Consider the following 14,066-nt stretch of genomic DNA (forward strand, 5'->3'; position numbering starts at 1 on the left):
GAGTTTGGAAAATGGTTAAGAACATACAAGTGTTTTTAAAAGTGTAGGGAGGGCCCGGGAGATGGCTCAGTGGAATAAGCACTTCCCTAGCAAGTGCAAGGGTCTGAGTTCAATACCGGGTTCTGCCAAAAAAAAAAAAGTGTGGGGAGATGGCTCCCCAGGGAGATGGCTCCCCAGGGAGATGGCTCCCCAGGGAGATGGCTCAGTGTTTATAAGCGCTTCCCTGGCAAGTGCAAGGGCCTGGGGGCCTGGCCCTAGCTCAGTTCTTTAAGTGACTGCTTCCACAAAGCTGTCAGCCTCAGGTTGCTGTAGTTCGATCACCACAACACTCCTGCCCTGAAGGCATTCGAGGAGCAAAAAATAAATAAAGAAAATAAAGAAAGAAAAATAAGAGTGTGGGGAAAAAGTAAAAGTGTGGGAAAGGTTTATATAAGTTTGTTGAGGGTTTATAAAGCCATATATATTAGAATAAATATGACGTAGGATTTTCACTTATCGCGGGGGTGTCTGCAACGTAACCTCCTCAATAAGTGAGGGACCACTGTACTTGCAATTTGGCTCCTTGGATTCCATCCCAGGTAGGTAGGGCGGCGAGTGCTGGAGACAAGAATTTACTGGCGTCCCCATCCCTTTCTGGACTCAGGGTTCCTTAATCCTAGGCTCATGGTGGATGAGAAAGGCAAAAAATTCTACACTGGGTCCGCCCCGCCTTGTTTCACCTAGTCCACTGAACTGGAATATGCGGTGTGCTATATTCAGCCCGGCAGCAGCACAAATCTCCCTCCTCAGGGTGTGATTGGTACAACCCAAACGCCTCTACCTTGGACCAATGAAAGACATGCCTGGACACGCCTCCACCTCTGATTGGTTGAGGAATTTAAAGATCCGGCCGGTGATAGGATGATTTTTTTTATCCCTAGTATTTGAAAATTCCTAGCTAGTTTTGCAGCGTCGCCAGACTCTCGGCTCGGCTCTGATCGCCTTCTCCATCCGAGCGCCAGCAAGTGTGAGTGTCTGTCCAGAATCCGGGCTGGGAGGGGTGGACGCCAGGAGGGTACAGACTGATGAGCCCGACGGGGAATACTCGGATTCTGGGACCTGGGCTTTTCCCGGAAAGGAGAAGGCCAGGGTGTCGGAACTACACTGAGCCTAAAACCTCTGCCCATGGGCTGACAGCGACTGAGCTCGCCTCGACCAAGATTTGCACTTCTGCAACAATGACAACTGCCTGGCCACGCAGAAACCTGGTACTGAACGTACCTGGAAGACCGCAAGGCTTATTACATGTCGGCACCATTCTCTCGCCTCCTGCGAGGGTACCCCGACGAGTCTGACCTGGCCCTGGGTCTCTTGAAATAAGCTTCTTTTCTGAGCACAAGAACACCCGTCTTTGTTTTTTTTCTTTCTTGTTTATTTTTTTTCTGAGACAGGGTCTTGCTATCCAGCTCAGGCTGGCCCTGAGCTCACTTTGTAGTCCAAGATGGTATCGAACTCAAAACGATCCTCCTGCTTCAGCCTACCGAATGCTGGGACTATAGGCGTGCGCCACCACACCTAGCTCACTCTTCTAATGTGGCAGGACCACTGAGGCTTTCAACTCTGGGTGCATCTGACGCTGTCCAACCACTGCTCCGGAAACTTGTGTAGCCGAGGAGGCTACTGGAAGTATTGTTTTATTTTATTTTTTATTTTTATTTTTTGGCGGAACGGGGGGATTGAACTCCGATCCTTGCGTTTGTCAGTCAAGCGTTATCCTACTGAGCCATCTCCCCGGCCCCTTATTGTTTTGTTTTAATTGGGATGGAGCCCAGGGCCTCTGCACGGAGTTACATCCCCAGCCCTTTTTTACTTTTGATTTGAAGAGGTCTCTCTAAATTGTTAAGCTGCCCAGGCTAGGCTCAAGCTTACGATCATCCTGCTTCGGTCTCCCAGAGTGCTGGGATTCCAGGCGTGCGCCACCGCATCGGTTTCGAGTGGGTCTGGGATGAGCTCCGGCACACAGTTAGCGTCTCTGGGGTTTCCTGGGTCACCGTGACCGCCCGCACAAGCTAGCTCTCCCCCACGGCCCCTGCACCCTCCCTATTCCCGCGTCTCCGGCGCCTGCGATCCGATCGGGTCTTTTCGCAGGCGGCGGAGGCGGTGGCCATGCTCGCGGGCACTGAGGAGGCGGCGACGGCGGAACGCGAGGTCGCGGAGCTGCAGTGCCGCGTGGCCATAGAGGAGCTGAGCCCGGGCGGACAGCCGCGGAGGCGCCAGGCCCTGCGCCGCGCTGAGCTGAGCCTGGGCTGCAACGAGCGTCGCGAGCTGCTTCTGCGGCTGCGCGCGCCGGGCCCCGCGGGGCGGTCTCGTTGCTTCCCCCTGCGCGCCGCGCGTCTCTTCACGCGCTTCGCTGCTGCCGGACGCAGCGCGCTGCGGCTCCCCGACCCTGGCGCCGTGCGGGCGGGTGCCACGCAGCTGCTGCTCTCCGACTGCCCTCCAGAGCGCCTGCGCCGCTTCCTGCGCACGCTGCGACTCAAGCTGGCCGCAGCCCCCGGGCCAGCACCCGCCTCCGCGCGTGCGCAGCTGCTCGGCCCACGGCCCAGCGACTTCATCTCCATCAGCCCAGTGCAGCCCGAGGAGCTGCGGCGTGCGGCCGCTACTCGCGCTCCCAATAAGCCGCGGTCGGAGGAGCAGGCCCCAGCCAAGCCCAGCACGGTGAGGACAGAAAGGGACGCCGTTGAGGTGGGTGTGCCCCGCGTTCCATCCTCCGTCCTCGAAATGGAAGGAGCCAAATGGTGCAGAGATACCTTGGGACATCTGAGTGTGACAAGGATGTGGCAGGCGCCTGTGCTTCCTTTAGCTTTTATAATCCCGAGACTGCCAAGAGGAAATGAGGGTCTGGAGGTTCTGTAAAGCCCAGGTTGGGCTCAAACTTGCAATCCTCCTGCTTCAGCCTTCCAAGTGCTGGCATTACAGTCGTGCGACACCACCTCCGCCAAAGGACAGGTTTGTGATAGGAAGAGAAGTGAGGAGTAATGTTGGGTGACAGCCGGACAGGGCAAAGAGCCTAGGGGAGAAAGTCGAGGAAGGATCCAAATGCAGGATCTCTTCAGGGCCCAAGCAGACACCTGGCCGTTGCAGGCTGTGGCAGTATCTCCTGGTGAACCAGGCTGCTACTCATACGGGCTGCCAGGCTGTGCTGCCAGCTAGGAGGCGCTGAGACAGCCCTGCCGCTGCCCCCCAGGGAGTTCCTCCGTGGCCGCAGCCGGTGAAGAGGCTGAGCCTGCCCCCCAGCAAGCCACAGCTGTCGGAGGAGCAGGCTGCCGTGCTGAGGCTCGTTCTGAGAGGCCAGAGCATCTTCTTCACCGGGAGTGCAGGTAGGGGGCAGAGAGGGGCTGCGGATGATGTGCAGGTTGGCGCAGAGGTACCGGCAGGCCTGACTTTGCCCCCTGCCCAGGGACTGGGAAGTCCTACCTGCTGAAGCGCATCCTGGGATCGCTGCCTCCCACGGGCACTGTGGCCACTGCCAGCACAGGGGTGGCAGCCTGCCACATTGGGGGTACCACCCTTCACACCTTTGCAGGTGAGTGTGAGCCCCAGGGCTTGAACTAGAAATAGTTCGACATGGTGGCATACACCTGCAAGGCCAGCACCCGGGAGACTGAGACAGGAGGATCTGGATGAGTTCGAGGCCAGCCAGAACTACATAGGCAGACCCTGTCTCAAAAAACAAAGCAAGTCAGTCCTGTGGGAGGGAGGTCAGGGCTGGCAGTGGCTGGGCTGAACAGTGTCACTCACAGGCATTGGCTCGGGCCAGGCCCCCCTGGCCCAGTGCATAGCTCTGGCCCAGCGGCCAGGCGTGCGGCAAGGCTGGCTGAGCTGCCAACGGCTGGTTATTGACGAGATCTCCATGGTGGAGGCGGACCTGTTTGATAAGCTGGAGGCTGTGGCCAGGTGAGAGTGGGCTGGGAGGGCAGCCACAGAGGTTGCCATCGGGGGTCACACCGGAGGAGCAGCCCCTGAGTCCCAACAGCTGCCTCCACCTCCCACAGAGCTGTGCGGCAGCAGGAGAAGCCATTTGGAGGGATCCAGCTCATCATCTGTGGGGACTTCCTGCAGCTACCCCCGGTCACCAAGAGCTCCCAGCCCCCTCGCTTCTGCTTCCAGGTACCATTCACCCCTGGCTCGGCTCTCCCATCCCCAGCATTCTGGCCACTCCTGATTGCTGTCCTCACCCCTGCCAGGCCAAGAGCTGGAGTCGTTGTGTTCCTGTGACCCTGGAGCTGACTGAGGTGTGGAGGCAGGCAGACCCCACCTTCATCTCCCTGCTGCAGGCTGTGAGGCTGGGCAGGTGGGTCCCTGTGTGGGCACAAAGGGAGCACAGGGCTCAGGAGAGGATCCTAGGGTGATCCTGGGCACAGGAAGACATACAGCAGTGAGGAGCTTCACGGATCCAAAGATGTCCCTGGGATCCAGCCTCCTTGTCACACAGCACAGTTAGCATGGAGTGGGTTCCAGGGAGAAAGGAAGGAAGGACAGAGGACACACAGGAGGAGTTGAGAATTGGCACCTCTGTGTCCACCACAGAGATGTAGAAAGTGGGGGCCAAGGAAGTACAGTGACTACCCAAAGCGGTAGCAACACTGAGATCTGAACCCAGCTCTGAGTTGAAATCTTAGCTGGGGCTCGGGAGATAGCTCGGCGGTCTAAGCACATGCCTGACAAGTGCAAGAACCTGTGTTCGATCCCTGGTACCATACCATATTCCATACCAGCCCCAGAACCCTGGGCACACTGTGCTGGCCACTGAAACTGGGTATGGTGGCGCATGCCTGTAATCCTTGTGTTGGGAAGGCTGAGACAGGAGGATCACTGTGAGTCCAAGCTGCATAGTGAGACCCTGTACCAAATAAATAAATTTTTCTACTGAGCTATCTTCCTGGCTCAAATAAATATTTTTTTTTTTTTTTTTTTCGGAACCGGGGATTGAACTCAGGCCTTTGTGCTTGCCAAGCAAGTGCTTATTCTACTGAGCTATCTCCTCGGCCCCATTAATAAATTTTTAAAAAAAGAAAAAAAAAACTTTAGCTGGGTGCTGTGGCACTTCTTTGATCCTATCACACTGGGCTGAGGCAAGAGGGTCAAGATTGCTGCAAGTTCAAGGCCAGCCAGGAGCAGTGCATCTGTGTCTGCTGCCTGGACTACCCTGCCCGTGTCCCCTGCTGTCCTCAGGGTTCAGTGAGCTCTGTCCTGACAGCCCAGCCCCACAGGTGCTCCGATGAGGTGACCCAGCAACTCAGGGCTACAGCTGCCCACAAGGTGGGGCGAGATGGCATCGTGGCCACAAGACTGTGCACCCACCAGGACGATGTCGCGCTCACCAACGAGAGGCGGCTGCAGGAGCTGCCAGGTGAGCAGGGAGCCAGGGCCAAGGGGCCACATGGTAGCCAGGCACTCAGCCTCTGTGTCCACCACGGCTGTTAGGCTCACAGATGTAATCGGGACCCTAAGAGGTGCAGTGCTGAGCCCAACTCCATGTCCCCCGTGCCCCACGCTGATCTGTGATTTTGGAAGCTCAGCCAGCCTCAACTCATAATCTGTTTTTCTGCTTCGTTTCCAGGGAAGGTGCACAACTTCGAGGCTCTGGACAGCCACCCTGAGCTCGCTCGGACCCTGGATGCCCAGTGTCCTGTGGGCCAGCTCCTGCGGCTAAAGCTGGGCGCGCAGGTGAGCAGAAGGCGGGACTCGACCCAGAGCAGCCTTTCTCTCCATCCAGCTCAGCGCCTTGTTTCTAGCACAGGGAGTGCTGTAATCCTAGCATTCTAGGAGGCTGAGGCAGGATGACTGCAAATTCAAGCTTAGCCTGGGGCAATGTAGTGAGACCCTCTCAAAATAAACAATTGGGAGGGCTAGGGATGTAGCACAGCCTCCTGCCTGGCAAGTGCAGGGTCATGAGTTTGATTCTTGGTACCAAAAAAAAAAAAATTTTTTTTTTCTTTTCAAAGTTTTATTGATAAACATATAGCAATGAGACAGTTTCAAATCAAATCGAAAGTACAGTTTCAACAAAAAAAAAAAAAAAATTTTTTTTTTTAAGGGTCAAGGGGTATAACTTAGAGCAGCTGCCCTGGGTTCAAGCCCAGGACCCCAAAAATAGATAGTGAAATGCCCCCCGCCTTGGCTGTCTTCTGTAGGGCACCTTAGAGGGGGCTGAGTCACATTCCTCCCAGGATGGAGACCTGGAATGAGAGACTTTGCTCAGGATCTGGAGGGTACCCAAAGGGCAAGTGTAGGCCCCATGGCTGAGCAAGGGGTGGCAGGAACCCCCCCCCCAAAGCTTGTGACCCCATAATAGATCTGACTTCCACTCCCCCCAGTTTTTATTTTTTTGGTGGAACCGGGGATTGAACTCAGGCCTTTGTGCTTGCTAGAGAAGTGCTTATTCCACTGAGCCATCTCTCCCCCCCCAGTTTGTGTGGTGTCAGGGGATCGAACCGTGGTCCCTGTGCTTTTGCCAAGCTTGTTCCAAGTAGGTGCTTTAGACCACTGAGCCATCTCCCTGCCCCCCAGTTTTTAAAGGCAGGGTCACACCATGTAGTTCAGGCTGGCCTTTTCACTCATTATGTAACCCAGGGTGACTTCCTATTTACGGTGATCGAGTGCTACGATTACAAGCATATGCGGCCATGCCCAGTTTAGATCTGACCATTCTAAAGCCTCGTGATGTAGGTCAGTTTCCAGGTTCTGCTACCTGCTCCTGAGACAGGAAGGGAAGCTGTGAGAGAACAACGGATTGAGACTTGGTACCGTGCTGTGGTAGTCCTGGCCCTCACTCAGCCTTTGGGGTGGCTGGGGGCTTGGAGGTGAGCAGGTAGGCAGGGCCCCCACACCCCTCTGCTCTTCCACAGGTGATGCTAGTGAAAAATCTGGCGATGTCACGAGGCCTGGTGAACGGCGCCCGAGGGGTGGTGGTGGGGTTCGAGGCTGAGGGCAGAGGTGAGTGCCCAGCAGGGTGGGCATGTGGCCGGGTGGCGGCAGGGTCTCCCGGCACTCCCACCCCACTGTCCCCGTGGCAATGCCCTATCCTTCCCCAGGGCTGCCCCAGGTGCACTTCCTGTGCGGTGTTACCGAGGTTATCCATGCAGACTGCTGGACGGTGCAGGCCACAGGGGGCCAGGTCCTCAGCCGGCGGCAGCTGCCCCTTCAGCTGGCCTGGGCACTGTCCATCCACAAGAGCCAGGTAGCCACCAGGCGGGACACGACACAGGCTGGGGGGGCACCTGGAGGCATTGTGGGAGAAAGTTCCAGATCAGGACTAGAGGAGCTACCTGCATCCTGCCTCAGATAAACCAACCTTTTCTCGGCCCTCTCTCCTGAGACTCAGGTCTAGCCTCCCAGGTGCTGTAATCCAGGCCATACTTGGCTCCTTGCTTTCTTTCCCTCCCTTTTTTTTTTTTTTCCTGTTTTGGTTTGTTTTATGAGACAGGGTCTGGCTATGGAGCCCAGGCTAGCCTCGAACTCACAGCAATCCTCCTGCCTCAGCCTCCTGATTACAAGCATGCACCATCATGCCTGATGCTGTTGTGTTGTTTTGATACAGGGTCTCATTCTGTAGGGAGGCAGGCCCTGAACTCCCTGTGTAGCTCGGTTGGCCTGGAATTCCCAACCCTCCTGCTTCACCCTTCAGTTCTTTCTGTGGCCCCTTTGTATTTAGATCCATGTGCTGTAAGGATCTCTCTGCTGGAAACTGGGTGACAGACAATATCCAGGGTCAGGAGCTGGGCTGGTGAAGGATTGGGCTCTTGGATGCGGAGACCTCAGGCTGAGCTGGCTGTCCTGTCCCCACCCCTAGGGCATGTCTCTGGACTGTGTGGAGATCTCCCTGGGCAGGGCGTTTGCCAGCGGTCAAGCCTATGTTGCCCTCTCCCGGGCCCGCAGCCTGCAGGGTCTGCGGGTGTTGGACTTTGACCCCTTGGTGGTCCACTGTGATGCCCGTGTGCTGCATTTCTACGCCACCTTGCGGCGGGCCAGGTGCCTCAGGCTGGTAAGAGGGAATCACCCAAAGGTGGGTGCCAGAGGACAGGGGAGGCCCAGGACAGCTCAGGGTGATAGTGCCCTCTGCTGGCTTCTGTGGGTGGAGGCAACAGGAAAGATGCAGCCCCAGGGACAGCCAGCACAAGTAGTGTGACTAGGCTTTTTGGTTCTGATCCAGGAGTCCCAGGAGGAGGAACCAGGCTCAGACCAGGAGAACACAGACCCAAACCGCTGAGCTGCTGCAAAGGGGAGACCGTGCTGGAGGGACCCAGCTCCCTGCACCCTAGGGAACAACTGAGGGGACCTGATGTCCTTTCTCCACCCCTCAGGGGTATCGAGGCAGGGTTAAAGGATAGGGCTTCTTGCCTACTTACCAGCAGGGCTAATTGCTCCCTGCCCTGGGCTCAGAAGTCACCCTTTCTGTGCCCACTGGGAACAGGCCTGGGCTGGTACCCAGCAGCAGAGGAAAAGCTGTGTTCAAGAGCTGGCCGCAGAGCCATGGCGTGCTGTACACTCCTCTCTGGGCTGCAGAGGGATAAGCAGGGCAGATAGCTGCTTTGGGACTGCCAGCCTCTCCTGGGGGCTATGCTTGTGAGTTTTCTGCTGCTGTAACAAACACTAGAGGGCAGGGAATGATACAAAGAAAAGAGGTTTACTTGGTGCACATTCTCCAGGGTCAGGAGCATGGTGCCTGCGCCCATTTGGCTCTGGTGGGACTGTGTGTCACACAGGACAGGGGTACATATGAGTGGGGTCACAGGGGATGCAAGAAAAGGGCCATGAGACAACCTGGGCATGGTGGTACACACCTGCAATCCCAGCGTTTGGGAGGCTGAGGCAGGAGGATCAAGAGTCTAGTCTTGGCCTGAGTAATTTAATGACTACTTAGTGAGAGCCTATCTTAAAAATCTTGAAAAGGGCTGGGGTTGTAGCTCAGTGCAAAGGCCTTGGGTTCAGCCCCATTACTGCAAACTATTAAGCAAGTGACACAGGGAGGCCTGGCTCCCTGTTTTTATAACCAGCCTACCAGGAACTCTTCCATTCCTGGCAGACCTCATCCAATTCTCCTCCGCCAGTCTCCACCTTGCCACTACAGACTGCCACACTGGCACCAAGCTGTGTCCAAACCCATAGGGGACAAATTATCAAAACCACAGCAGGAAGGGCCTACTCAGATAGCTCAGTGGACTAAGCGCCTGCTTAGGCAAGCACACAGACCGGAACTCAATCCTAGGCACCACATGCTGAGCCAGCCTGTGAGACCAGGTGTGGTAGTGGATCCCTGTAATCCCAGCGCTGGGGAGGCTGAGACAGGAGGATCACTATGAGTCAGAGCTGCATGGTGAAACCCTGTAACAAATACGTTTAAAAAATAAAATAGCAGGCATCCAGAAACAGGTGGGAGCTTGGAGGTTCAGTGCAGGGCAGCCCAGGGCCAACGCTTGAGCACACACTGCAAAACCTGCTTTTTTTTTGCGGGGTGGGAGGGTGGTTGAGGTGCTGAAATGGATGTTCTCAGGTTGTATTTATTTGGGACAAGTAAACTTGTGCACTCTGGGATCTGCATCCTGGGCCTCTGCCTCCCTCCCTGCGCATGCAAACATCACTAGGCGAGGTGCAGCCCCGAGGGCGAGGTGCTGTTAATGTCATCATTCTGGAAGACGGTTCTGGAAGTTGAGGTGGTTGAGGCTGGCCTAGCAATCAAGTGACAAGGGGAGTCACCCTCATCTGACAAACATGGACACACTACGTCTCTTCTCAGTTTGGGTCCTGCTGGTACTCCTGTTTTGTTTTTGATGGAACCCAGGAATGAACTCCGACCCTGCGCTTGCCAGGCAAGAGCTCATTCTACTGAGCCATCTCCCCAGCCCCAGACCGAACATTCTGATGGGGCAGAAGTCAACAAACCACTTTCAGTTCAAGAATAGGATGGCTACAATTCCAGCACCCTGAGGCTGAGGCAGGAAGATCACAAGTTTGGCCCCCAATTTGAACAATTTAGTGAGACCCTTTTTTTTTTTTTTTCCCCCCTCGGTACTGGGGATCAAACTTCAGACCTTGCATTTCCCAGGCAGGCACTTATGCCACTGAGCTATCTCCCTGGTCCCAGCTCCGTCTTTAAAAAGTTAAAGGAAAAAGAAAGAAGGTGTGGTGGAGCATGCCTGTAATGCTGTCATTCAGGAAGCTGAGGCAGGAGGATGCCTGTGCACTTAAGGCCAGCCAGGGCTATGTTGTGAGATCCTGTCTCAAAAACTTATTGGGGGGGCTGGTGAGATGGCTCAGTGGTCTAAAGCACCTACTTAGAACAAACTTAGCAAAGCAAAGGGACCGCTGTTCAATCCCCCAGCACCACATGCCAGCCAGCCCCGCCCCCTGGTGGGCTGAGCTGGCCACACACACACACACACACACACACACACACACACACACACACAAATAAATAAATAATTAAAAAAAAAAAAAACTTATTGGGGCCGGGGAGATGGCTCAGTGGAATAACCGCTTCCCTGGCAAGCGCAGGGGCCTGAGTTCAATCTCCGGTTCCACAAAAAAAAAACAAACTTATTTTGAGGAACAGTCACTGAGTTGCCCAGGCTGAGATCAAATGTGTGATCCTCCTGCCTTGGTCCCAGTGCTGGGATCACAGGTGTGTTGGGGGGGTTTTATGGTGATCCCCACCTTCTACAGCACAACCCTCCTCCTGGCCTGGCTGCGAGCACTTGAATTGGGTGACACATTCAGTCACCCTTCCACACAGCTGCCAGGGGCAGCCCGTGTGGCACACAGGACTAGTTTTCTCCTAGCTCTGCACTGCCTGGTTCTCCATGGAAATGGGAGAAGCCGACTGAGTGTAACTGATGGCGGGAGAGATAACAGAGAACTAGAACCAACACAAGGTCTGGGAAACGTCAAACCAGGGCTAGAAGCACTGGCGGAGCTTGCGGCAGCCATGTCACCAGGTCCTCTGCTTCTTTCCGCCTGGACGCCAACCTTGCAGGCAGGTTTGTACCTAGCTGACCTCTGTCCCTGCACAGGGCTGCAGCCACAGGCAAGAAGGTATGGAGACTGAGAGAGGACGACCCCAAGTTTCAGCCTAGCCTGAACAACTTACTTAGTGAGACCCTGTGTCACAACATGAAAAAGGCTAGGGCTGTAGCTCCGGTCAAAGGCCGTGGATCTGGTCCCATTACCCAGACACATGGGTTGGTGGCCCAGGCCTATAATCTGAGCACTCTAGGATGCTTGTCCTTGCTTTACCTTTTCTTTCCCCCAGTACTGGGGATCAAACCCAGGACTACTGCCACTGAGCCACATACCCAGACCGTTTTAGCTTTAAGATAGGGTCTCCCTAAATTGCCTGAGCTGCGGATTGAAGCACCTGGAAGCAGGCATAGGAGCGGGGGTGGGGGGGGGTGTCAGTCTCCCAGCCAGCCCTGCCGGCTCCTCCCCTAGCCCCACCTCTGGGGTGCACTGAGATGGCAATTGAGACTGGGCGTGGTGGCGCGCACCTGTAATCCCAGCTCTTGGGAGGCTGGAAACAGGCAGATCACTACAAGTCCAACCTAGTAGTGAGACCCTGAACACCCTGTAGACACTTCCCCAAAATACAAAAAATAAATTGCCAGAACTGTCTTTGAACTTGAGTTCCTCCTGTGTCAGCTTCCTGAGGTGCTGAGATTGCGGGCATGTGCCCTGAGCCCCCACTCAGCACGACCATGGAACTGTGTAGGCAGATAGCAGGGAACAAAGTAAGGGTGCCCTTAGGGGACCCACACTTCCCAAAGAACCCCTCTGCCTCTGTCCCTCCCACTTCCCGGGAAGTCCTCACCACAGGCCTAGACAGGAGTAGGAGACAGGCCCGTTGCTCAGCCCCAGGTCCAGGGCTATGGCTGAGCCTCACTGGTCTACCCTAGTTAGATGATGGGGTGTGGGGCGCAGCCTTAGACAGTCATGAAGCCGGGCCTGGTGGTGCAGCCTGTGACCACAGCGCTCAGAGGCTAAGGCAGTCAGATCACAACTTCAAGCCCAGCCTGAGCAATTTAGTGACACCCTGCCTCAGTCCCAGCACTGAGGAGGCTGAGGCAAGAGATATGCTTTGAGTTCAAGGCCAGCCCTAACTACAAAATGAGATCCTAGGGGCCGGGAAGATAGCTCAGTAGAATAAGCGCTTCCCTGGCAAGCACAAGAGCCTGAGTTCAATCCCTAGTTCCAAAAAAACCCCCAAAAAACCAGACCCTGTCTCTGTGAAGCCCTAGCTGGCCTCAAACTCACGGTGATCATATGTGACTCCAAAAAGTTAAAAAAAAGTTGGGGCTCTAGCTGTGTCAGTGCTGGCTAGCATGCATGAGGCCCTGGGTCCGATCCCTGGGAGCGAAAAGAAAACATAAACATTTCATGAAATGATAAAAGACAACACAGGTGTTGTGAGAAGACCATTTCCTCCCCACCCCTGGGGGGGCACCACTTTTCCGGGACAGCCGCCCACACCCTTTCTGGGGTCCTGGCTTCCCAAGCACCACCCAGCCGGGGCCAGTAGGTGGCGCCCCGGGGTTCCTCTAGGCCAAGCCTGGAGGCAGGCAGGTCCCTGGTCCCAGGGCTCCTCCGTGAAGCAGTTTCCGGTGTGCTTCGCAGTGGTTCTCTCCAAATAGGACAATCTCTCCTCACCATCCAGGGAGGAGAGATTGTCCCATTTGGAGAGAAGCCTGTCCCTTCAGAGGGGTGGTGGTTCATAACCGCAGTCTGGGGCTGCAGGCTTCTGGGGCTCTGCAAAGCTGGCCAACAGTCCTGCAGCCAGCCAGACTCCGCGCATAAATGCTGGCTCCAAGAGGCAGCACGGCGGCCGGCGGCGCATACGCATATAATCCCAGCGTTTGGGAGGCTGAGGCTGGAGGACTGCTATGAGCTGGAGACCAGTCTAGGCTACCTAGTGAGCTCAAAGCCAGCCTAAATTAACCAGTGAGACCCTGTCCCAAAAACATAAAAACAAAGCAATACTGGCTCCACCACTTCCTCACTGACCTCGGGCTTCTGTCTGGGATCATCATTAGCAGAATGACGACAACAGCTAGCCAGCAAAGTCAGCATCAAGGTCCGATGCCTACTGGCTTTTGTCACAGGCTCCTTCCCCTCCGTGGCCTCCGGGAAGCAGCATGGTGTGACAGTGTGACCATCCCCCATCCGCATATCTTCTCCACAGGGTGCTGCTGGCTCCCAGAGGGACAAGGCCCTGCCTACCCATGTGGGCCACACAGGCCCATGACAAAGCCACATTTCTGGGTCCCCAAGAAACAAGAGGGGCAGGTCGGACGGATGCCACCTATTCTGTCCTCTACCCAACTCCCATCTTCCACCCTATTGTGGAGGGGCACAGCTCAGGATGGCCTCGGGTCTCAGGGCCTTCAAAGAGGGATCTAACTTCCTGCCCCCAGTTTGTCCCTGAGACCCACAGGTGCAATTCCAGTGCCTTTCTCTGAGACAGGGTTTCAATATATAGTTCAGGCTGATCCTAAATTCACTATGTAGACCAGTTTGGTCTCAAACTTGTGGCGATCCTCCTACCTCAGCCTCCTGAGTGCTGGATCCTGGCACTTGATCACAGCAAGGGACATCACCTGCTGAGACCTAACCTTAGGAGGCCAAGATGGGGCAGGAGCTGCAGGTGTGCATGCGTGTGTGCATGGGCGCCCCATCCTGTCCACTTACAGATGTCTCCAGGCCCCTGACCCACACTGTGAACCTGCTGATGGCAGATCCCCTTCCTTGGCCTCACAGGGAAGCAGCCAGTCCGAGCTCTGGCAGAGTGGGGACCCATGGTCCTCGGAGGAGCAGGTGCAAACCCCATTCCAAGTGAGTAATGCCAGCCTCTGAGAATCTCAAAGCCCCTGGAGGGGAAACAAGGTCTCCTCCATGCCTGGTGCAGCCCTGGCAGGGGTCTGAAAGGAGAGATACCCAGGGGACCAGAGGTGCCAGGTCTTAAGAGGCCGGGGGACCTAGCCAGGGCGGCACAACCTGAGAAGCCGGGAGGGTCTGAAATGGAGGAGGGAAGCTTCTCT

General features: G+C 55.7%; 1 protein-coding gene across 1 annotated transcript; it reads left to right on the forward strand.

Moving 5' to 3' along the window:
- The first annotated feature begins 969 nt into the window (after positions 1 to 969).
- Pif1 (PIF1 5'-to-3' DNA helicase) lies at positions 970 to 8,915 on the forward strand. Its single transcript, XM_004628945.3, has 13 exons — positions 970 to 1,006; positions 2,128 to 2,694; positions 3,224 to 3,356; positions 3,437 to 3,562; positions 3,780 to 3,933; positions 4,032 to 4,146; positions 4,224 to 4,330; positions 5,250 to 5,389; positions 5,600 to 5,706; positions 6,888 to 6,975; positions 7,074 to 7,219; positions 7,832 to 8,023; positions 8,192 to 8,915. The coding sequence occupies exons 2-13, from the start codon at positions 2,146 to 2,148 to the stop codon at positions 8,246 to 8,248; spliced, it is 1,914 nt and encodes a 637-aa protein (XP_004629002.1). The 5' UTR covers positions 970 to 1,006; positions 2,128 to 2,145; the 3' UTR covers positions 8,249 to 8,915.
- Positions 8,916 to 14,066: the final 5,151 nt, after the last annotated feature.

Source organism: Octodon degus, unplaced genomic scaffold, assembly GCF_000260255.1.
Source record: "Octodon degus isolate 3935 unplaced genomic scaffold, OctDeg1.0 scaffold00026, whole genome shotgun sequence".
NCBI lineage: Eukaryota > Metazoa > Chordata > Mammalia > Rodentia > Octodontidae > Octodon > Octodon degus.

What these genes read in the sequence shown, in the direction of transcription:
- Pif1 (XM_004628945.3), top strand. Translation starts at nt 2,146, where the DNA reads ATGCTCGCGGGCACTGAGGAGGCGGCGACGGCGGAACGCGAGGTCGCG. An exon ending in CCCCAGCCAAGCCCAGCACG is followed by an intron (nt 2,695 to 3,223) that starts GTGAGGACAGAA and finishes GCTGCCCCCCAG; the next exon opens with GGAGTTCCTCCGTGGCCGCA. An exon ending in GGGCCAGGTGCCTCAGGCTG is followed by an intron (nt 8,024 to 8,191) that starts GTAAGAGGGAAT and finishes GTTCTGATCCAG; the next exon opens with GAGTCCCAGGAGGAGGAACC.